We start from the raw sequence: 24,729 nt of genomic DNA on the forward strand, positions 1-24,729 counted from the left end.
ATTTGAAGTGAATTCCTTATGACAACATTTTCTTGTGCATGTTTTTAAAAATCTATTGTGACAGTCTCTATCTTTTCCTTGGTGTGGTTAGATCATTTACATTTAGTGTAATTATTAATGTTTGAATTTAGGTCTAACATTTTATTGTTTGTTCCATCTTTTTTTTCCTTTTTCTTTCTTCCTTCTTTTGGGCTATTTTTAACTGGTTTTAGTATTTTGTTTTATTTGTTGTGTTTTTTACTATATCTCTTCATATAGTTTTTCTAATGACTGTCTAGGGATTATAATACTTTCTTTCACAATCTAATTAGAATCACTATTTTACCTTTTTAAGTGGAATATAGAAATCTTATGACTATATAGATCCTTTTAACTCTCCCTTTACATTATAGTGGCATGCATTATGTTTACATAAATTGAAAATCTCATCTCACGTGTCATAATTTTTGCTTTGCTTTTGGCTAATAAACATATCTTGAAAAACTTGAGGAAAAGAGCCTGTAACAGTTTTCCATATAGTTGCATTTTTCTTACTCTGCCTGCATTCCTGATGTTCCAAGCTTCTCTAGAGCAAGTATATGGATAACTATAACCATCATTTCCCTTTTTTCTAAAGAATTTCCTTTAGCCATTCTAAAGATCAGATCTACTGGCAATGAATTACCTTAGATTTTCCTTTTTATCAGAAAATGTCTTTAACTTCATTCCTGAAGGATTCTTAAACATCGGATATAGAATCCTGAATTGACAGGTTTTTTTCTTTCTTTCAGCACTTCAAAAGTGCTGTTTTACTTCCTCTGGACTCAGTAGTTTCTGATGAGAATTCCACAGTCATTCAAATGACTCTTTCCTTGTACATGACGCATTGTTTGTCTCTAGCGGCTTTCAAGACTTTCTCTGAAGCTTTCAACAGTTTGATCATGATTTATCTGGGAATGAATTTCTTTGAGTGTGTCCTGTTTGCAATTTTCTGGGCTGCTTAAATCTACGGTTGTGTATCTTTTGCCAAATTTGACAAAATTTTAGGTATTATTTCTTTGAATTTTTTCCTGTACTACACTCTTTTTCCTCTTTTTCTGTAATTCCAGTGAAATAAATAGATCTGTTGACTTTGTCTCACATGTTCTCTTTTTATCTATTTTAAATACTTTGATTTCTGTTGTTCAGATGATTTTTTGTTAACTTGGCTTCAGTTTTATTGACTCTTTTCTCAGCATCTCCATTCTACTATTGATCCTATGCAGGACAGTTTGTAATTTTGGTTATTGTATTTTTCAATAGTAAATTTTCTACTTTATTATTCTTGATAGCGTCTATTTGTGTTTTTCATTTGTTTCAAGAGTGTCTTCCCTTGCAGCGTTTTTGTAACAGCTCCCTTAAACTTTTTGTCAGATGATTTCAACTTTTGGGTCATCTCAGCCTTGGCATACGTTGATTATCTTCTCCCTGGTGAGTTTATTTTTCTGATTATTTGCATGCTTGGTAATTTTGGATTGTATCCTGGTCATTTTGAATATTATAAGACTCTGGGTTTTATGTAAATCCTACAGATGATGTTGATATTTTTGTTTTAGGAAGCAGTCAATCTGGTTGGATTTAGTTAGTTCATAAGTTCTCACCAGCCTTCAATATTTGTTCAATTTTCAAATGCTTTGCAGTCCTCTTAAGATCAGTCCTTTTGTGCACCACTCACCAGCCAGTTTGGGAACTGGCAGTGCCTAATTCGTACATCAGTTCTCAAAGTCTGTGGCTTAGGGTCAGATCCACATTATGCACAGGTGGGGAAATAGACAGCTCACCTGAACAGGTGAATCCAGAAATTTATCAACAACTTTTTGGTTTGCTTCCATGAACTCCTTTTCCTCCACAATCTTCTTGGCACTTTTTAGTTCTCAGGGCTCCCTCTTCAGTCCCCTGGACAGATAGCTAGGGCTTTACCCCACTCTGCTAAACTCTTCCTATTACTAAACTTCCATCTGGGTCCAAGCATCAGGAAGACAGAGGTAAAAAGCAAAGACATTTCACCCACCTCTTAGGGGGAGCAAACCTCTTCCCGTCAGAAAGGGACCATCTCCCCCTCACTGGTTTGGGCTCCTGTGACCCCTGTTGTCACCCACACCACAGGATTTCTTAGGGAGGAGCTGAGGTTCAAGGGCTCAGAGATAACACCAAAAAGGGATGATTCCTTACTTGCCCTGAACATAGTTGTCTCAGCCTATTTTCTGCTGCTATAACAACACTGCTGTCTGGGTAACTGATATAGAATAGGAATTTATTGGGCTCATAGTTCTGGAGGCTGAGAAGTCCAAGAGCATGATGCCAGCATCTGCTGAGGGCCATCCGTGGTGGAAGGCATCCCATGGCAAGCAAGCATGCAAGACAGGAAAAAAAGGGACCAAAGTCCCTCAATAACCAATTCCAGCAGTAGCAGCATTCATCCATTCCTGAGGGAGGGGCCGTCGTGACCTCATCACCTCTACACTGTCATGGTGGCAGTTGTTTCCAACACAGGAACACATTGAAACCATAGCGGTAGGAGATGCTCTTCCTTCTTCAAAGTGGATTAGAACCCCTAGGAGGCTCCCCAGCTGTGCCAGGCTCTGCCTCCAGGGCTCAGGCTCTAGTAAGTTTGGGCTGAGGACAGCAGAGCGATAACCCAGGAAGCCCATTCATCTTTTCCGTGATACTTGAAATTCTTATCTTCTTTCCAAGGCTGCCCACTACTACTGACTCTTCCCAGCCCTCACATAGCTGCTCTGTGCCTTCTGTCCAGGTTTTACAAAGACATTCAGTAGAAGAAACGAGCATGGAATGCTTGCTTCATTTTACCTGGAGCCAGAATCCCCCTTTCCCTCCATCTTAGTGTTTCAGGTTAGTTTATTCTGGCTGCTTTTGATGGCCAGGCAGCATTAGGTCAAATAGCTATGACTTGTGCTAGGGACACCAGCTCCTGGAGATCCCCCTTCCAGGCCAGTGGCTGCTACACAGGGACATTCTGCAGGAGCTGGGGCCCTGCTCTTTCTTGCCCTCTGTTCTTTGTTGGCCATGGCCACAGCACAGCTACTGAGATGCTCCCCAGACACAGCCCCCCAGGTAGCACCTGTGTGTATGGGCCTAAGTGTGCCCCTGCTAGCTGCAGCCTGGCTAAGGAAAAGTCCCAAAATCTGGGCTGCTGAAGGACACCTCTTCCCCCCAGGAAACCGCATGGACCTTAACAGGTCACCACCCAGGGAGCCGTGATGGCGGAGGGAAAGGAGACTCCTCCTCAAGAACTTGGAAGCATAATGGTCTGCCTCCCAGGGAAGAGACCCTCAGTGCTTGTCTGAGCCCTGATCTCAGAGAAAGCCAGCTGCCTGGCCAGCCCTGCTGTTGACTGTGCTCTGAGCCTGGCTGTGTGCAGTGGATACACAGGCGTGTTTGCTGAGATGGCTCTTAGCAGATTATCACAGAAGAGAGATGGACGCCCAGGATAAGGAAGTGATGTGTCTGAGCTCAGTGGTGGCAGACCCAGGCTGGTCCTGGTCTGTGTCCTTCTGCCGTGCTCTGGTGTGTGCTCTCTTCCTTCTTGGAGCTAGATGTGGCTGAGTTGGTCCAGGTTCAGGTGTCAGGCCTGCTCAGAGCCTTGAGCTCCACTCCATGGCGTGGCATGAAAACACCTTGTGTAAAAACCCAGTGTCTGTGAAACAAAGCGATTTCTCCCGTGACCAGCATCAGAAAAGGGCACCCAGACCCTTGGTGGAGGATGCACAATGCAGGCAGAGAGTTTAGAAAACAGTCTTCTCTGGGTGAGGCAGTTACAGGTGCACACTTTTTGTTTTTGAGACAGAGTCTCGCTCTGTCCCCCAGGCTGGAGTGCAGTGGCACAATCTCGGCTCACTGCAAGCTCCACCTCCCAGGTTCACGCCATTCTCCTGCCTCAGCCTCCCGGTGCACACATTTAAATAGCCGTCCAAGCCGAAATGAAAATAGCCATGTCCTTCAGATGCAGAAACTCCAAGAAGCAGGTCCTCTCCCTTGACCCCAGCCACGGAAGCCCAGCCCAAGGTACCCAGCACCACAGGACAGGCAGGAGCAAGTGTGAGTTTGGGAAGGAAACAAGGGAAGTAGAGGGGTAAGAGAGAAGAACATCCAGAATGTGGCGTTCGGAGGCTGCGTCACAGAGCCCCCAGGTCTCAGGGCTGCTCTCTGGGGAGGCCCATGGCGAAAGACAGAAAGCTGCTGGGCGGGGGGGGGGTTGTTTTTTGTTTTTTGAGATGGAGTCTCGCTGTGTCGCCCAGGCTGGAGTGCAGTGGTGCGATCTCAGCTCACTGCAACCTCTGCCTCCCGGGTTCAAGTGATTCTTCTGCCCCAGCCTCCCGAGTATCTGGGACTGCAGGCGAGCACCACCATGCCCAGCTAAATTTTTTTATTTTTAGTAGAGATGGGGTTTCACCATCTTGGCCCGGATGGTCTCTAACTCCTCACCTCATGATCTGCCCGCCTTGGCCTCCTAAAGTGCTAGGATTACAGGTGTGAGCCTCCGCACCTGGACCAGAAGGCTGCTGTTTTAATGGTTGCCCCTTTGGGCCACCTGAAGTGATTGTGCCAGCTACTGAGGACTGATGTGGTCACCTCAACCTCAAGAACTTCTGTTTTCCACGTGCGTGAATGTCTGCGAGTAGATTTCACTCGATTTTAGATAATGATGCTTAACAGCAAGGGTCGCCCCTCTTCAGGAACAGGTGTTATTCAGCCACGTGATTCCACATAGGCTAGGATTAGAAGCACTGTGCTCTTTGAGAGCTGCTTCAACTGATTACTGCATTTGTTCACTGCAGGGTGAAACTGAGTTTTCAGATACATTTGTAAAATCAGGTGCCTGATGGCTAAATACTGCATTGTTTGAGCTATACTTCCTCATATGTTGCCTGGTACGGACCAGTTAAGAAATGGTTTCCCATGAGAAGCTGACAATGAAGCTGAACATGTTTGATAAACTCTGTGCTCATCTATGGATGTATAATTGTTTTATTATACGATACTTTTACACTTGGAAAGAAAGGTGCTCCGTAATTTGGCAGCAATTCGTCAGAGCAGCACTCGAGGCTGGCGCTCAGATGAGGCCCTTGGAACCGTGCCATTGTTTCTCGGAACTGCTCTGCACTCCGGTTAGGTTTGCACACACCTCCCTCGTTTCATTCCTACAAGTTTAGTAAAGTTCCAGGCCGTTCTCCCAGAACACCTAACAGAAAGCACGGAAAACAAAACCACCAACTCTGTTTCGCCGAGGAAGACAGGAAACTGGCCTCTGCTTCTTGCGGTATTGATGTGCTGCTTTCATTGTTTCTTTTCCAAGACAGCTGTCCCAGAAATCTCTTCCTCCAAGTCAACAGCAGGCTACCTCACTTTGCTTTGCTGTTTTTAAAAGTTAGGCATAACAACAACAGCAGCCATAATAATGATTAACAGTTTGATTTCAAAACGCTTTCTGAAGAAATGACAGTAAACAGAGTGCATTTGCCCAAGGAAACCCCCCAGCCATCAGCCGGTAATACAACTGCATGTGCTAATGAACCCGAAGCTGTTAATGTGGTTTCTTCAGTTAAATTGATTCATGAATTTTGAAGAGAACATTATCTAATGAATTTTCTTTGAATAGAAAGCAATTAAAAGGACAAATCAGTCTGATTAACCCCAAAGTCACCCTCCTGCCACAAATGGTGTACAGTTTGAAATTATATCATAAAAAACTAGAGCACATTTGCTATCTTTTTGCCCTCTACTAATCCATGTAAATTAATGAACAACAAAGTTAATTTCTTTGATGACCCTTTTCTAGTATCACCTGGATTATGCTGATGTTTAATTTGCTTAATGTTATAATAAAGACTAAACAGATTTTTTTTTCCCAGTGAAGTGATTATCGTTCCCTTCAGTTAAGAAGTGATTTTTATTATTTAACACACATGTAAGGGTGTGTGTCCTTTAAGAAGCAAATCGCACTTTGCCAGCTTGGCACCAAGTGTAATTAGTGTTCTTGTGGACACACTTGGAACATCGTTCCTGCCCACGGAAGCCTTCCCTTTGTTGCCGCTCTTCAGAAACTCCTGTCCCTGGAGGGCTGGAGCCCCCGCGACGGAGGACGTGGCTCTGTCTCCAGTGCTCCCGAGCTGCATGGCCCCCTTGGAAAGACAATAGGTACTGATTCAGACAGGCCTTCTTCACGTGCCCGGGTTTCTCTCCCGCCGACACCACGCGTGGGTCACAGTTCTGAAACCTGGAGGCAGAGGGAGAGAATGTTCTCCTGCGATCGCCTCCTCATTCCTGCAGCAGGGTGCGGCACAAATGCAGTTGGATGTGGTTACTCAATTTAAATGGGAATCAAGTCATTTTATTTTTGCAGCCCCATTCACTAAAGATGCCTGTAGCCAAGGTCACCGCCAGCCCCTGCGTACTGTGGTGCTTGGCACTCCGAGCAGTAGCTGGGGGAATCCCGCGCACGGCTGGATGTGGACAGCCAGCATAATATCGCAGCCTGGCCTGTGGCTGCTTTTGCCTTCTTTGTCCCAGTTGAAGTTGGAAATTAACCAGCAGTACAAAAGATTTCCAAGTAGGCGGGCAGCAGGGACTTCTGTGCGTATTAATTGAACCATGCGCTCACTTACACACACCCAGTCGCTAGAAGGGTGGCACACGCAACCCCACGTGGAACACGGGGTTGGAGGGAAGGTAGAAAGAAATTGCAAACCTGCAGTGCCAGCTCCAGGGATGCCTTCCAGGGGGCCAGCCTGCGTGGTGGCCTGCCACACGCTCGCGTCTCCTTGCCTGGTGACATGGTGGCGGAGCGGTGCATGGAGGCTGTGTTTTAATTGAGTGTAACACCTCTATTTGTGTCGATGCGTTTCCTGTTTTGGGACTAGCGGCTATTTATATCAGAGCTGCTGGAGCCATTTGTCCAAATAACATCATCCTGCATTCTTCCTTTCAGAGTCGTTCACCAGACAGGTGTTATGGAAGCTGCTGAAGGTTGTGAAATTCGGAGAAGTGATTTCTTACCAGCAATTAGCAGCCCTGGCAGGCAACCCCAAAGCCGCGCGAGCTGTGGGAGGAGCAATGAGAAACAATCCTGTGAGTTCTCGTGGCGCGGGCATGGCTGTGGGTGGCGGGTGCATGCAGGCGGCAGGGTGTCATCTGATCCCACGTGTTTCCCCAGAAGGCAGGCTGTGCTGCTGGGGTGGGCAGAGGGGCAACATCTGTGATGGGGACCATTGTGCCAGATGCCTCCAGAAGAGGCAAGGAGGCTACCCCAGCACCACACTCCTGGAAGCTCCCCCACCCCGGGAGCACGTCTCTACTGGGTGAGCTCCTGGTTGTCCCAGTGAGCAGGAGAGGAGGGAGCCTAGAGGAGTGGCAAGCAGGTAGAGGGGGCCCCACCTGCTCACTCAGCAGGAGGAAGTGTTGGGTGCCAGTTTTATGGTCCACGCTCTTCTAGGTGCCCGGAGTACAGCAGCTAGCAAAACAGACAAAAAGGCCTACCTGCGAGGTGCCTGCATCCTAGCAGGATGGCCGAGCAAGGGTGCACATCCAACCCCATCTCTCTGCGGGCTGCAGTCCCCCTGAGGCCCAGGGCTCCCTGGGTCTCAAGAGCTAAAGCATCACACGTGAGCACACAAGGCGGGAGGCCTTGCAGCATGGGACGAGGGACCTGGACCACACACCTCCTGTCTCACTGGGGATGGCAGCCTCCCCAGAGCCCTTCTGCGTCCTCATCCTTCCCACGCGTCTGCAGTCAGGTTTCACTGAACTCGAGGGTCCCAGGCTATGCAGCCTCAGGCCCTGCTCCCCAGAGGACAAGGCCCAACCGGGACACGGCATGGGTGGGCAGCATGGCCTGTGGTGCCTGGGGGCAACGTGGGTGCCCTTGCTGCCCCATCTCACAGCACCCGGGCCTGGCAACTGGGCCGCAGGCCATCTGGCATGAAGGGGGAAGTCACACACAGCATGCCATGTGGGCCTGGCCAAGGCCACGCGTGCCTGTGCGTGTGGGCAGGAAGGGTGCCCCCATCTGCATGGCCCACTGGGAGAACCCACACAACCTTGAGAACGCCCCTGGAATATTCACCCAGTGAGGGTGTGTGGTCACGTTGGCAATGTCTTCTCCCGAAAGCTCTGTGAAAGTTTCTAACACGATGGAAGCATACCATCTGATCAGGGAGCGCAAACATGATCGCTCCGTCACGGGATGGGAAATTACTAAATCAGATAGGCCTCGCTTTTTGAAACATTGCTGTGGCTTTGCTGTCGGTTTCCAAAACTGTTTCCATCCCTGCTCACAGCGGGAGAGGCCGGCGAGTTCACACCACAGCCTGCTGCTCCTGCTGCCCGCTGCGGCAGCCCGGGGGCAGAGCCTCCGTTTCTAGGAGGTGACAGTTACGTAGGCTTTTACACAAAACTGCATTGTTAGTCCCTAAAAAGCAAGTCCGGTAGGTTTGCAGTGGATTTCATTGTCGTAATGTACACCCTAATCTAGGTGAGCTTTCTGCCCTATTAAAATATCCCAAATATCCCAGGAGGGAGATACCACAGGGACAGCCACCATCCCCACCTCCTCCATCTCTTCCTGTCCTCAGTTTTGGTGACAGTGGCTGGTGGGTGCAGTTGGCCCTTCCTTTTGCACCTGTTGCACGTTAATTGCAGCGTCTTCAGCTACATTGTCGTAAAACATCTGCACCACACCGTAGGGATCTGATTTTTACGGCACGTTGGGAGATGTTTCCTAATCAAATTTCTGAGGATGGCTTTTGACATTTCGCAGTAAAGCTTAACCTACATCCCGCTCTGGAAGGCCGCTATCTTCTCCCCGGCTGTGAGTCAGTTTTGAGGTGTTCAACCTGATGAAAAGGCAGCTCAGATGCCATTGTGTGGTGGCTCCGTGTAGGGCCCATGAGAACTGTGGATGCGAATGGGGTTTTGGGGGTCCTCTTCCTGCATCAGTGCAGTGACTGTTTCAGGCAGTGTCTACTCTTTGTGCCCTTTGAGGAGAGTAAGTCCTTGTCTTCTCCCCGCTGAGGTGGATTCTGCTCCCTCTGTGCATACACGTGAAGGTGGGAGTGGTGCCGTCGGTGGGCGCCGACTCTGCTTGCTCCCTCGTGTGTACAGCTCCCCTTTTGCTGTAAAGACAAGCTCCACTGACTGACATGTGCAGCGTGGCAACACTCTCCCCCACCAGCCTTTCGTGACGCCAGCAGTTTCTCACTCTGCAGTGAAGATGCCGTCGCTGGTTAGCAATCCTGCTTGTGGCGATATTCGGAGACATTTATTGTTCTGCAAACCGGCGTGACTCTCTTCTCCTGCTATTAATCTCTATGAGCGTCTCTGTTCCAGTATGACCTCAGTCACTGCAGTGTATAAAGTAGTATCACAGAGGGTATAAAACCCTAATGTCCATAAAGTCCACACATCCACACCCTGTCACATGACAAAGCTGAGACTGGAGGTGAGCACAGCATCAGGCAGGAGGGTTCTACAAGCACCAAGTCTCGCCCTTCTCAGCGTCCACATGCCTCCTGTGCCCAGGGCAGCCAGGCGGTGGCGGCCTCCCGCGGCCTTTCTGTGGGCTCCACCGTGTGCAGTGACCTTCAGCCTAAGGAGGAGGCTGCAGCAGGACCCGCGGCTACGGTGCCCACAGACGCCTCAAATTATAGCACAGATACACCAGAGATACTCCTGCAAGAAGCCTTCAGCTAGATAGTTTACTATCATTCGGGTTGACAGGCTCCCAAATTCCCATTAGAAACCTCATTAGAATGGGCTAGGAGGATGAAAAGGTATCCCAGGGACTTGAGGGAGGAAGAGCCCTGGCCAGCAGTGAGCCACTGCTGCTGTCAGTGTCCTCAGGAATGTTTCCCTTTGGCGCTGACAGCAGCGTCCCAGCCGGAAGCCTGCACACATCCACTCCAGCCCAGACGGTGCATCGCTGAGACTCGCTCATTGAAAACATCCCTTATATTCAGGCTGAATAGAGTGATTGTGCATTTAAGGGAGGGGAGTGAAGAATGGTCTTGGAATGTTAGAAAACATCGTAAAGCTCATTGTGCATTAATTCCTTAGGTGGCTTGCAATAAACAGGAGCACATGCTGGTTCGTATTACTGCATTTGCTGTCGGCATGAGTTTCTCTTCCCCAACCAGAGTAAGGGATGGCTTTTGCCATGCAGGGGTTTCCTCTATCCTAGGAGCTTGATTTCTCCAGAATTTTCCAGGAAGGACTCACCAGCCAGTGTAAGGTGGTTGGTCAGCATTCCTGGAAGGCTGTCTCCCCAACCCAGCAGGAGAGGATGGTCAGTTTCCCAGTATATTGAGTAGAAAACTCCTTACGGCCCACCCCCTCCACAAAGCACCCTTCCTCTTCATCCTCAGACAGAATTTGCTAAATGCAGTTCAAAGGCAATCGATGCATTGCACAGAGAGTCTCCCCACCTTTTTCTAAACAAATGCATTCCTGAGGAGTTCGTTTATTCACAGATTGCCATGAGCGTTAATGACCCCCCGAGTCTTGTTCTGCCAGTCACCCAGATGGCTGCTGATAAAGACTTAGCATCATGTTCTAAGTGTCAGGGTTGTCAGTGGAGCTGAACCATTTGACCAGAAGAAAAAAACGCACAGGGAGCTATTGATTACAGCTTCTCGGTGTCACTTGTTCACCAGGATTTAGGTATTGATGAGGCTGCAAGTGAAAACAAGCTCTTTCCCTTGTGGGCTGCTGCCCAGAAGAACAAAGGCGAAGCTGGAAAAAATATTCAGCTGGTACCAGAATCAGAGGGATTCCATCATTGATTGAAAGGCCCCTTCATGTTATTTTTGTTGGAAACAAATCTATGGGTTTGGAAGTTTTATAGCATTTGAGAAAGGGGCTGCATAAGTGATGGATTCACGTATTGGATGAATTAGATTTCACAGCATGAAGATTTCAATGCAGCTGTGATATTATGAGCTTCTTGGTTATTGATAAAAATTACATTTTATGCAGCACATGCTTTAAAGGAGAGGACATAGAGGGTACGGATCCTTTGAAAATGTCCTTAGGGCCCCGATACATTTCAGCAGGTTGCATTATTTTAATAGTCTGAAACCTGCCGCCAAAATTCACACAAACAGAAGCAGCGTTCCTTATTTCTGATGGTAAAAATAGTGCCTATTTGGTAAGTCACCTCGTCCCCATCACAGCATGCTAAGGTGCGGACTGGTCCTAGCTGTCGGGGTCGTTGTTACTCCATGCTGTCTGTCCTGGCCTCTGCATTGATGTATAGGAAGAGGGAGAGGGAGACGCGTTTATTTTACTCATTTTTATAATTTCATAGCTCATGGAGAGGGAGAGAAGAAAAACCGAAGCTCTGCTGTGAAGTCTGCTCTTAGGCAGGAAAACTGAACTGGTGCCTAAATGTTTATAAACCGAGATTGAATTAAATGCCTACCTCTTTATCAGCCAAAAAGGTGAATTTGTATTATCTGATAATGCCCTCACAGCAATTATTAATGGCACTATTGTATTTGATAAAAATCGTCCATCAGGGTAAATATTCCAATCTGGAGATTTCCTGTGACTCCTTCCGGAAGATGGGTTCTCGGCTCTTCCAGAACTTGGCAGTTACTACACCTCACTCTATTAAACTCAACGCTGGAAACAGTCAGCCCTCTGCCACCTGCGTGTTCCCATGTCATAGTCATCAGAAGCCTCTTAGACTGCGTCATTGGTGCGTGTTACCATGGTGACCCAAACTCATCGTCAAATCAGGACGAGCTGCATGATGTGCGGGAAGCCAGAGCCCCATCTTGCAGCCATGTCATCTGCCGGCACCGGCTGCCATCCCACAAGTTCCCACCTCAACAGTCCACGTCAGGGAGGAGCAGTGTGGTGTGTGGAGCCATGCAGGAGAGTGATTAGAGCCCCTTCTTTGCCACTTAACAGCCTTATGAACTTGGGCATGAGACTCCACTCGGCTGGAGGCTGACAGGCCTGGTTGGGCCCGGCGGGGGTAATGAGGGCCATAGCTGGGGTGGAAGATGCAGCAGCATCAGGCACAGGCATACCTGCTCCCAGGGGCTTTAAGCACCCTTTCCAAGGGGGGCTGGGGCTTCCCCCACCTCCCTCAGGGACGTGTGTAGCTGGGCCCCACAGAGGGCCACCCAGCAGATGAAACCTGTGTGGCAGGTCCGTGTGTGACAGTGACACAAGCTGCCTGCCCCGAAAGCCTCGGGGGATGCAAGGATAGGAATCACCTCCCTAGGAAGCAGAGGTGCCCAAGAAATAGAGCTTGGAGACGCTGGACCCACGCCCCCAGCTGCTTCCTCTAAAAGCTCACCTGACCAGTAACTGATTGCTTTGTCCAGTTCACTGGCTTTGAAGGGTGGAGTGTGGGAAAGCTGGGCATGGCCGGAAATCATCTCTCTCTTGAGCTGGGGATACATGGAGAGAAGAAGAAGAGTGGAGTCGGAGTGATACCCAGGGGTACCCGGAGTGATACACAGCGGTAGCCTGGACATACCTCATCCTTGGGATCCTGTAGGAACGGCTGTTTTTTCTCATCAGGGTAGGACGCTGGGAGCAGGGCAGCCATGTGTGAGGGCCTGGGGAGAGGCCCCAGGTCTGCAGCATGTGTATATGGGCCATCTGGGTTGTGGGGATGAGTGGGCTGCCCTCCAGCTCAGGATGCAGGAGTAAGGGGGTCCAGGCAGTAAGTGGTCCCTAGACATCTCCCATGTGCCCTCCACATGTCGTGCCAGCCAAGAACCTTCCAGAGCAAGCTTGGTGCCCTTCCCCCTTCCTCTGGAGCCCGCGCTGGCTCCTGTGGTTATGCACATTGGCAGTTTACCTTCTTCACGGAGCAGTCACTGTGATGCTTTGCACTGCGATAAGGCATGTCCCCCAACACATCTGCCGAGATGTCCTGGCCCCTTAGTGGCTGCCCACCCATGCACCTGCTCCCCAGATAGCATGAGCTACTTAGGGATGAAGGCTGTTGCCCGGGAGGCTCTCTGGCCAATTCTTGCCTTAGAAATCTGTGCAAGACTTCCCCACATGCTCCTGGGAAGCTGTTCTAGAGAAGCTCTTCACAGTAACTGCTTGTTGGGATGCTTAAGCACATGGCCCTGGAGCCCCTGGAGTCCCCTGCAGTGGCCATGCAGGCTGTGTGGCCATCCCGGTCTGCCCAGGCAGAGGGGGACAACCAGAGAGATGCCCATATGTTACATCCCTGTCTTCCACCTTTCTGAGCCAACTGAGAAATGGATAGCAGACCTCAAGATTTTAGCTTTATTAGGATAAATGCAAGATTGAAGGAGGCAGGTGGGGGGCCAGTGGCATGGCCATGGTGGCTTCCCAGTAATTCCCACAAGAATTACACTCACCATCATTGTCCCCTCTGGCTAAGCTCAGGCCCCCCAACCAGGGCAGGGACTGACCATCTCAGAAGAGATCAGGGCGCCCAGAGTCCTGGGGCAGACAGGTCACCTGCAGGAGCCCTAACAGTACTAAGCTGGGCGTACCCCTCTTCCTCCCTTACCGGTGGTCAGTGACTCATTCTCCTTTGTGGGGGTGAGAGTGGAGGAGGCCAGCATCCACATGGAAACCAGAGGCAGGGGCCACAGCACCTGCCCCCACCCACCACAGGTGGCTCTCAGAGCTTCAGCCAGACAGTGGACCCATGGAGCTCCTCCTGTCTACACAGCTCAGGCAATGCCAGAGGACCAAGGCAGAGTCTCCCTGAGGACTGCACTGAAGGAGGCGCCTGCCACTCTGGAGGGAACAGGGATTCCCTTCCCCTGGTGGGACTGACCATAAAGAAGCAGTTGGTAGGCAGGATCCGGGGCCTGTGCATGGCCGCGTGGTTGTGGTCCTCACTCTGGATCAGCCCCTATCAGCACAGGGCATCCTGAGTTTAGGTCAGCCACAGATCCGGATCGTGCTGGCTCCAGGGTAGGAAATAACAGGTCGGGCACTGCCCGAGGCCCCAGGAGGCTACAGCCAGAGGCCTGTCCCTGGGGGCATGGGAGCCACGTGGGAGTCACTGCCTGCAACTTGGAGCTCTCTGGAGCCATGCCCTCACCCTTTCAAGGTGGTGCCAGCCCTGGCCTCACGTGCGGGATGAGGATGGCAGCATCTTGAGCTGTGGGTGAGTTTGGGTGAACGTGCAGATGGCACCTTGAGAGCGTCGCTGCCTTGGGTCCCTGGGTGGAGCCCTTTTGACCATCGCTGCTTCCTCTTTGGTTGGGTGGGGGTGGTTTTCGCTTTTTGAAGCCCCTCTGCTAGTTTAAGACAGGTGTGTGCTCAGCATGACTCTCAGGTGAATGGCTGGATGACAGCTCTGTCTCCCCGAGCTCCTGAGTGGGGAGGCTGCAGCAGCCTGTGGGAGGGCTGAGGGCAGGGAGGGATATTGGGTCTGGGAGGGGCTGAGCATGCCCTACTCCCAGTGGGGGTGACCAGGGAGCTTCTCAGACCCCTACAGGCACCCCAAGACTACAGAGGGAGACACTTCCTGCTCCTGGGCACACCATGAGGCAGGGGTTGGCCAAGTCCTCCTGTCAAGGGCCAGAGAGTAAATATGTTAGGCTTGGCAAAGCAGCCACAGCCAGTATGGAGAAAAAGGCATGGCTGCGTTCCAGTAAAGCTTCATTTACAACAGCAGGTGGTGGGCGGCATGGGCCCACAGCCACAGTTTGGCCGGCCATGGGCTGGAGAGGCCTGTGCAGGTCCGGTCTTCTCTGATGCTTCCTGTGATGCCTGGGTGGTGTGTGGGGGAGTGTTTGAGAGCGTCGCGTACCACCAGAACTTGGAAATGTAGTTTTCGGTTTTGTAAGTGAATGTTGTAAATTACTCACCGGGTGAAATTCAGTTTTCTCCTCCAAATCTTGGCATAAAGTGATTCTCTGAAGATGCGCCACGCCACCTCAGCGCATTCGTCCCTCCCCCAGCCCATGCCGAGACCTCCAGGGACTCAAGGGCCTCGGGAGGGGGAGTTCATGCTGAGACATAGCTGGCACCCACCCATGCCAACAGCCTGCCCCCGGCATGGGCCCCTGCTTAGTGGGCACAGGACTCCTGTCAATCAGGGCCTTGGCCTTGACCCCAAAGACCTCATTGTCCAGATCCCTGACTGACGGTGGCTGCCTCCCTGTCTTCCAGATCCCCATCCTCATCCCGTGCCACAGAGTGATCTGCAGCAGCGGAGCCGTGGGCAACTACTCCGGAGGGCTGGCCGTGAAGGAATGGCTTCTGGTCCACGAAGGCCACCGGGCGGGGAAGCCAGGCTTGGGAGGGAGCTCAGGTCTGGCAGGGGCCTGGCTCAAGAGAGCGGGGGCTACCTCGGGCTCCCTGCCTGCTGGCCGAGACTGAGTGTGTGCAGTAGGATGGATGTTTGAGCGGCACACACGTGTAACACTGCATCAGACATGGGGTGTGGAGGCACCACTATATTAAAGGAGGTGGCAGTGTCCTGGGAACAAGCGTGTCTGCCCTCTCTGTTTCCGTGTTTTCCAGCAGGATGAGTTCAGACGCCCGCGGTCCTGCACACATTTGTTTCCTTCTCTAAAGCTGTCCTTGCTCTATTTTTCATGTCCATTAAAACAGGCCAAGTGAGTGGGGAAGGCCTGGCTCATGTTGGGGCCACAGCCCAGGATGGGACAGTCTGGCACCATCAGGCCACAGACGGCTGCCACAGCCACTGTCCAGAGCCAGCTAAGGCCTGTCCCAGGCCATCCACACTAGAAAGCTGGCCCTGCCCCAGCACATCCCCACCATGCCTCCCTTCCTGGCTGTGTCCACAGTTGTGATGACATTTTCCACTCACAGTTCCTAGCATCCCACACTCAGGTCTCACTGAAGGAAACAGGAACAGGCCACGGAAGTCAATGCTTACTTAGGTTTTCTAGCTTTGTTTCCTACCTGCCAAAAAGGCTAATGCAAGATACATCCACTTGCGGTCTGTATCCGGTGGGTAGAAAATAACCATTTGCCAAGATTTGGAAAGACAAAGAGCTCTCTGGACACGGGTTCGATGGAGCTTGCACCTCTCTGAGAGCTGAAGTCGAGTCTCACCCTCGCTCCATACTCGCTGGTCTAGTGTGCTCTGGGTGCAGGTAGGTAGGGACACGGGCCTCTCATCTCAGGGGCTGCCCCAAAGGGGCCTCAGGGACCATGGGCCTGTTAGGACCCCAGCACCCCAATGTCGATCCTGGAAGTCAAAGGTCACGACTGTGGTGGGCCAGCTCATGTCACTGATGGCAGCAGGGAGGGTTGCCAGCATGGGCGGTGCGCTGCCGTCTGATACTTCATTATCATGTTGTCATGCTAGCAGCATAATTAACTATATCCAAAAGCCAGAGGAAAACCTGTAGCTCTGCATATGGAGAAATAAAACAGAGCATATGATGTATAGAGAAAATAAACCGCACCCAGCTGTGCACTAGAGCGCCGTGTTCTTAGCCAGCGTTCCTTGCCACGGTGTGAACCACAGCGGGGAAGCTCGTGCGGTTCTATACATCACCAAGGCCCGGATGAAAACGTGGCCTTACAATGTGTATGATCAGGACCTGCCTTGTATTTCATGTTGTCTTAACACCAACAAAGGAAAACTGATTTCAGACTTTTTTCGCTGATTTATGATTTATTGTATCTCTTTCTGGCATCAGCCAAAATCTGGGTTTTTCCTCTGACATGAAGTGATGTGACTCTTACCCCATTGTCTTAACTCTTGGTATTTTTGAAGCAGGGTAAGTCACCCAGCAGGTCACGTAGAAACGTGCTGCTTTGTGGGACAGGCCCTGGGCCTCCTTGCTCCCGGCAGGCCTCAGGTGCCACACACCGCGTCACCGTCGGGACTCGCAGGATGTCTGGTTATTTTTGACGTTGCTGAAGGTGAGTAGGAATAGCTGGGTGCGCTGTGCCCCAGAGGTGGTGCCCTGCGCCCCCCACAGATGATGCCCCTCCCCAGTGATGGCCGGTCACCAGGCACGGCTTTCTCCTCTGCATGAACAGAACAGAAGCTTCTCCAAGGCCGCAGCTTGGGGCCTGGTGGCCCGGGTGTGCGAGCCGCGAGTGCTTTCCAACAGAGGGCACCAGAGCCGTGCGGTGTGCTGTGGAGACCCCGGCACCACTATCCCTGCTGGAGGATGGATTTGAAGGAGGGTGGCTGGGCGGCACCCCGATGGCTCCCTGTGCTCCCTGAGACCCTGCAGGCTGCCCTCTGCAGGGTCTCAGGGAGACCAGCAGGCACACACGCTGCAGGCAGGCTGCCTCCGCTGTTTGGGTCCCATGAAGGATGGGAGCCTCCCAGTGAGATCTCCAGGTTTCGAATCAGGCACGGGCTCTGAGGGAGGGTCTTGGGGCCACATGACTGCAGACAGCGAGGACCAAGCCCCCAGATCCAGGTCAGCACCTGGTGGCAGGGGACCCGCCCATCAAAGCCGTCCAAGGTGAGCCAGCAAATCTGTGCGGCCTGGGAACACAGGTGGGCCTGTTTGGGCCATGCCCTTGGTGCAGTACAAAACCACGTTCTGCCTGCTCTCCGAGGGTTTCTGCGGCCCTGTCAGAACAGGCTTGATAGATGCCCCGAGGTTCCCTCTGACAGCCGCAGCAGCAGGGCTCAAACCGGCGGGGCCATGTACCGCTCCAAGGACAAGCTCTGCTGAGGCCGACATGAAAAGCCAGCACGCGGGTCGCCTAGAGCCGCTCTGGCTCCAAGCCGCAGCACCGCTCGTGAAAATACAGAGGGAGAGAGAAGGCACAAAGAAATACAAAAATATTTTCCAAATAAAAAGAAATGTCGAAACAAGAAAGCTGTGTTCTTCGGCCTTGGCCCCAGGTCCCCCTCACCCTGTCGCGTTTGCCAGCACCGTGATGCTTTGAAGGCTGACACCGAGACCCGCCGTGGCGTGGCAGCCACTCAGACTGGCCGCACCACGCTCACCTGTTTGCAGAGAGAATGAGAGAGTCAGAAGTAATATTTGTTTTTGCAGAACCACACTTTTAGCAAAAATAAGTTGCCCTTGGCCACGCAGGAGACAGAGTTTTGTGAGGGGTTGTCCTCCCAGTCTCTCTTCCTGTTGGGAACAGAAGTGTCCAGTAAGCCCACCCGCATTCCACGTGTCCTGTGGCCGCCTCCAGTGGTGAGTCTGTAAGGCCAGAGAAGAGAAGCTATGACCTTGCAAACGCGGACTTTAGGGTGTTGGCTGATGCGGAATCAGGAAGCCTGGAAGAGCTCTCGCATGAGGAATTGCAGAACATCTTATGGGCATGAATTTGCACTTCCAGATGCGAAGGTCGCAGGCACCAGGCATTGCAGAGGAAGTGGGCAAACTCACCTTATAGAGAACTTAATTGGGGTTTGTAATTCGTATACACTTCTTACCCAGCAGAAACAGCTTACTGAACACCCCACGGGTGGCTGGATAATGTGCTAGCGACTGAAACCATCTCTGCGAATTAAGCTTCTCTGGTGCACAGCGCCCCACGTGCTTCTCCAGAATCCCTTTTGGAGGGGCCAAGCAAGTCCAATATAGATATGTTTACACTGAAACCACCAGTTTTGTTTCTTAAATCGTTTGTAAACAGCAGTATTATCCTGGGACTTATTTCCTACAAAACTGTAAGATAAGGATAAAATCCCGTCCACCTGAATTGCTGAGAAACCTAAGTGGTAGGGTGACCAGCCGGAGCTCTGTGGAGTGGCAGACTCTGGGGAGTCAGTGAGACTCAGGGGGATCAGTGAGATTCTCACAGCAATGTAAGGCATCCTCCTCATAGAAATGCGTTTCCAGATTTTGCTGTATCCCCTGACCTGGCCTACGAGGACAGAACAGCCCTGGGGGCCACGTCCCCTCCCTGTCTCATCTGCTGCTTGCCCACCTTGGCTGTCCATGCACCCGTAGCTGTGACCATGGGCAGTGGTGCCAGCTTGGACTTCACCCCATTGGAGCGGGCACGATGTCACACTGAGCTGATGTGAGATTGTTCATGTTGCTGCAGATCTTCGTGCTATTTGGGCTTCTAACAGCACAGAGGAGGATTCTGAAGTGAGAGATAAATTGGCTTCATGTAGGAGCAAGGGGGAAAGTGTTTTATTTTACTAAGAAGATTTTACTGAAAGACCAGTCCCTAAACGGCCCTTGCTTCGGCCACAGCTGCTGGGATGCCCTCGGGCCTCACCTGTCTTGTCTGCATGTCTTCTTGTTGCCGTAGGGGCAGTGGTGTTCCCGGAAATAGTCCAAGGCTCTGGGGTGGGGGATTTAAATTTTTTGGCTTCCCTCAGACCTCAGACCATGTGGGGTTTTTTGCTTGCTTGCTTTCTTGTTCATGGGCATTTGATTAAAAGTTTGTGTTTAAAGAGCTAAGCTTCACATCAGTTTTACTTATCAGTTCGAAAGACATTGAGATCTAAACACAGCTCTGCCCAAGACCTCTGCCAAGCAACCCCGTCTGTCTGTCTGTCTGAAGGGACGGGAAGGTGGAGAAACTGCAGGTACTGACCTGTCTTTAAGCCACTGAGGGCAGCCGTCCAGCGTCCTCGGGACCCCATGGCTCCAGCTGCTGACAGATGGGAAACGTCTGGCCTCCATCACCCGGGTTGGCCCCGACAGGGATCTGTAATGGGGGCAGAGGTGGGGGTGGATGAGAAAGTAGGAAGTGGATGTTGGGCAGCGAGGTGCGAATTGACGGCAGAGCCCAGCCCGACAGCACCTTTGACTGATGAAAGGGCATTGTTAACAAGCCTTTAAAGTTTCTCATTAATGTTTTTTTTTTTTTCGTTGAAAAAAAAGCCACCAGAAAAAAATTCCACATGGACAGTAATGAAGATCGATCCCGTACAGTATGGTATCAATGTTGGGAGCCTTTAGGAAGAAATTTTCCACCCTCCTGTTAAAGACTTCTATTCGAGCTGCCATTCTCCGGGCTGTTGAGAGTCCCTGGCAGTGTGGGGACCTGGGCAGTGAGGCACATTCCGCAGATGTGATGTGGTCAGCCTCACAGATAATGTTTCTCCCGTGGCCTGAGGATGCAGAGCAGAGCCCCTGAGCTTTGGTTGTCATGAACTCTGATGCGGTGTGGGGAGGAAGGGTGGAGAAGGACCTCATGGATCTGCTGCCATGGAGAAGCTGGAGTTCTTCTCAGCTCCGAGTGAGTCCCAAGGAGTGCGTCTGAGCAGAGTGCACCTGGTGCCCATGGTTCTCAGCAGAGATGCTCAAGCCCTAGGGCAAGGGGGCCGTCTCTTCTTGTTTCTACCCGGGGGCTGAGCCAGCTCCCCCATTATACACACAGCACCACACACGTGTACACCCAATAGTTCTTTCCAAGTCTGGAGTTACACGGCACTGCTGTTTGGACCCCGAACACCAGCGGAACACGTGCTTCCAGGTTGATTCGTTGACTCACATTAAGAAAATCCAGCTGGAGAAAGTATCAGGGCCCTAACGTTAAACAACATGTGATATTGTGCAAAAAGGATTGCTTTTGTGTGTTATGATTGCCATGGCTACGAGAAGAAGTGGATGTGATACTTGGCCGGTGACGAGGAAGTATGTGTGGAGCATGGAATCAGGTCCTGAGAAAGCAGGCGGTCCTCAAAGGCGGCAGAATTGGCCCTGAGTCCCCTGCCCAAAGGCCGCTCCGCCCTGGGCCTTAGTGGGAAAGCTCTGCCCTCTAGGCTGGCGTCTGAGAGGGCTTCGGTTCTAGGTGGGGACCATCACCTTCCTGTCAACTGCCCACTTTCTAACCAGACAAGGAAGGTGTCTGTACCTGGCGCTAACCCAGGGTTTGGGGGACCGCCCTGCAGTCCCCATTGGACAGAGAAGGCTTCGTTTCTCAGCAACCCCAGGCTTTAATTCATTCTCACGATGTGTTTCTTTTGGGGGTAAAACAGTCCCCACGGAGAGTTAAATTTTAGGAAGCCATGAGATCCTTCCAGATGAAAGGCATCGTGTAAGTGTATGATACTGAGCAAAAGCCCCAGTGCTCCCAGGTGTGGCAGCAAGACATCTGCACTCGCCGGGCACCATCCAGCCGGGGCGGGTGCTCCCTGGGACTGGCAGGTTCTCCAGGTGCCTCCTTCCTCTTGCGGCTTTGCTCGCTGTGTTAATTTTCAGGAAGGGGAATTTTAAATGTCCCCCCTAATCCTGCAGAGAGTGAGCAGCGTCTTCAGGAGGAGGCCTCACTGTCATCATTGCCACACTGGCCATAAACCAGAGACCCTGCTGGAGAAACCCTCTGCGGGCCTTGGAGGCCTCGCACATCCCAGTTACGGGCAGCGCAGCTGTCCTCTCCGGAGAAGATTCCTCTGCAATGGGAAGGCGTCTGTGAAATGATGCAGAGTTTACATAATTGGTGTGAGCCTGAGCACACCCAGCACAACTGCGTCCTCTGCATACACCTGCTGGGTGCCGACGCTGCTTGCAGGTGGTTTTGGGAAAGGTGCAGGCCTGGCTTCCGTATGGCACATGGTGGCTTGTCTAAGACTGGTCACGTGTCCCGTGATGAGCAGTGGCCCTGGCTCCTTTTTCCTGTAGATTCCCAACACTGCTGGCGGACCTGTGAGGTTCCTTCCGTCCCTCCAAGATGTGGCCTGCTGGGGCGGGTCCTGCCAAGTCTTCATCTCCGTTATTGCTCAGCATGGTATAGCCTGATGTGGGAGGTGCCCAGGAGGGGAAGACACCCTGCCTTTCTCTGAAAGTCACCCCAGTGACCAAGAGGTAACTTGAAATCATGGGCACAAACACTCATAAATCATCATCACAGCCAAGCTGGCCCCCAGCCCCCTCCCAAGGGGTCTTCTGCGGGCACCACCACTACCTAGAAGGAGAGGTGGGTTGCCGAGTGGGCTGCTTTGGCCTGGCTCCACTAGGGATAGGAGATACTTGCGAGGTCAGGAGCTGCTGCTGACCCTGGAACTGGGAGGGGAGCTGTTTTGTCGTCGTCAAACCCAGTATCTGCCATGTGAAGCTCCCTGCCCCCCCCACACACACACTTTGCAATTCAAACCTCATCTGGGCAGGTATCCCTGAAATGCACCTTTCCCAGAAGTCTTGCTATTTCCAGAACTTAAGCATTCTCATTCAGGGAGCCTTCTCCTAAGTCACCATTCTGGAGTGTTTTCTTGGGAAAAAGCCTTTCATGGACTCTGCATGGTGGCCCTGGGGACTGGCACTCACCTCCCCTGAGCCACTCACTGGAGACAGCAGAGTAGCCCGACCGAGGGCTCCTCCCACCTGACCAGACGGGCCATCCACCAGCGCACCCAAGGCTGGACTCCAGTCTTCAGGGAGCCTCGGGTCCAGGTGAGTACATGAAAGAGAATCCCTGAGCCAGACCTGGGACGTTCTGGAACATTCTGGAGCCAGCTCTCCTGCAAGAGCTGTGGGCTGGGAGTTGGCACCACCAGTTCCATGGAGAAGTTGGCCTGGTGGTAGCTGTGGCGCTCTGGAGCTCTCAAGGGGCTGCACGCCAGTGCACAGACTGCTCTCTCCTCGCTGACGTGTGAAGCAGACCCTTGGGACAGAAGGACCCTGTGCTCCCCCACCCGCTAGGCCGGGATCTCATCAGAAGGCCCCACTCCAGGGTGTCGCTGTCAGCTTCCTGGGTCCCCAGCAGGCTTGGATCCTTCCCCTACAGCCACAGAGGGTGGGCCTCTCTCACCCATAGGAGCCTTGGCAGCCAGTGTTCCCACCATGTGAGGTCCCCCAGGCACTAACTCCCCCGCCCTTTGGCTGCTGTTCTCCAGCTGTGCAGGAATGGAGAGCAGCCCTGCTCCACACCAGCAGTGGCCAGAGGCTTTCTAGCCACCCGAGCAGGAAGCCCACAGCCTTTCTTGACTCTAGGTTAGCCGAACATAAGACCACTGTGGAACACTGGCTGCCTCCACCTCCCCGTCCCCCCAGGCGGCCACACCCAGCACATGGTCTGCAGAGGCCACAGTGAGCTGAACTGGGGGATCAGGGGCTTGAGGAACTGTGGAGAGAAGCCCCTTTCCCAAAGAACCTGCACGGTGAGCATGCTCCTGGGGCCCCCACAAGGCCACTGGAGGAGACAGCCGGGCTCTAGCCACCCCAGATCTGCAGGGGTCACTGTCTTCACCCTGACGTGGAAGCGCAGCTCACAGAGCTCACGGAGCAGGGAACAGGCAGCAGCCATGGAACCCCAGTCCCTGGGCTCCCGTGTGCACTGACAGCCTGGCAGGGTGGGTGGTGGGAGAAAGTGCCCAGGGGTGATAGGGGAGGGGGACGGAGGCCTCAGGCCAGCTGTGATGTCCTGGCCAGGGCACTGGGCCCAGTCCAGGGCTTTGCAGGCTTCCGGATACCCTATGTGGCTGGATTTTAGGCCAGGACTGTGACCTGTGGTAGCAGGTCCAGAGTATCTGAGGACATCCAATCTCAGAATCTTCCTAATCCAGGGATATCAGGCCTGAGTGACCATGCCCAGAAGCCAGAGGGAATCCTGGTGTCCGTAGCCCTGCCTGTGTCAGGCGCTTTCCCAGGGCACACTTGGGCCTCCCGGGAATGCCCTTCAGCTGCAGGGATGCAGCCCTGGACAGCATGCACAGGGTAAATCCAGAATGTTCAGGCAGGTAAAAAGAAGGGCCATGGCCACGTCAGCTGCTGGTGCTCACAGACATCCCTCTAATAAACTGTGACAACGAGGATGGCAGATGAGATGTAGGATGTTGTGGTTCGGGCCTGGGAGAGGTCGAGGCTGGTGGCCCCACAGATGGGCTGGTTCTTCTCATCACCTTTTAATGATTGCGTCTGTGGGGTGAGCATGTTCCTCTCGACCTTCTGCTGTGTCCTCCTCTGGACCAAAGCCTGAAGTGGGCTGGGCCTCCTCCCGTTAGGCCTCCTGCCGGGACCTGCCTTGCTTCTAAGATGAAGAGACATCTTCCCCTGACTCGGGAGAGCCAGGTCCTGCCACTCGGAGGGGAGGCCCCTTCATGGAGCCAAGTCCTGCCACTCGGAGTGGGGTGGTAAATGTGGGCCTCCCTGAGCCGACCTGCCCAGGGAGGTCCTTGGTGTTCATGTCTGCAAGATGGCAATGGGGGAGCTGGCCTCAAAAGCATGCTGGAAGTAGCAAGAGACGTCAAAGATCTTTGAAAACTTTACAAGGCACGAAAAAATACAGTGATCACAAAAAACTCTCCAAGGCACGTGCAAAGAAGTATGGCCAAGGATATCACCAAAGTTGTGTTATGCAAGGAAATGGGATCAACCCAGTGACCCGGCAATGAGGGACTGGATACATCAGCTGGAAACATGCAGTAGAATGGGTGTGACTTCAGCCTGTTTGTCTTCTCACAGGAAGAGGCCCATCCCTACGGAGTGGTAAGGGAGAAGAGTTGATGCAAGACGACACATAAGGCATGTGCCCAGATGTGATGCCCAGAAACAGGCCAGGCATGTGCCCAGATGTGATGCCCAGAAACAGGCCAGGCATGTGCCCAGATGTGATGCCCAGAAACAGGCCAGAGCTTATCACCCGTCTCTGGGTGAGGGGATTACAAGCAATTCCCTCCTTTATACCTAGCTATGCAGGTGTGTGTATACAAACACACACACACACACACACACACACATATATACTGTACACATTACCTAAGGAGGGAGGAACAAAGGAAGGAAGGAAGGAATCTCAGGTTTTTTTTAATGCAGCCAATAACATATGTGAAGGTTTCTAAAATTTGCTTTTCATTTCCATTTTTATTTTAGATTCAGGGGA

At 52.1% G+C, this 24,729-nt stretch overlaps 1 protein-coding gene across 1 annotated transcript in view; it reads left to right on the forward strand.

The window, feature by feature from the left end:
• The window catches only part of MGMT (O-6-methylguanine-DNA methyltransferase), a 285,845-nt gene extending 270,368 nt beyond the window's left edge, over positions 1-15,477 (forward strand). The window contains exons 4-5 of the mRNA XM_011941955.1: positions 6,968-7,107; positions 15,160-15,477. Coding sequence (XP_011797345.1) covers positions 6,968-7,107; positions 15,160-15,369 — 350 coding nt within the window. The 3' untranslated portion in view covers positions 15,370-15,477. The remainder of the gene's footprint in view (positions 1-6,967; positions 7,108-15,159) is intronic.
• Positions 15,478-24,729: the final 9,252 nt, after the last annotated feature.

The sequence above is a fragment of the Colobus angolensis genome, unplaced genomic scaffold, assembly GCF_000951035.1.
Source record: "Colobus angolensis palliatus isolate OR3802 unplaced genomic scaffold, Cang.pa_1.0 Scaffold204, whole genome shotgun sequence".
Classification (NCBI taxonomy): Eukaryota; Metazoa; Chordata; class Mammalia; order Primates; family Cercopithecidae; genus Colobus; species Colobus angolensis.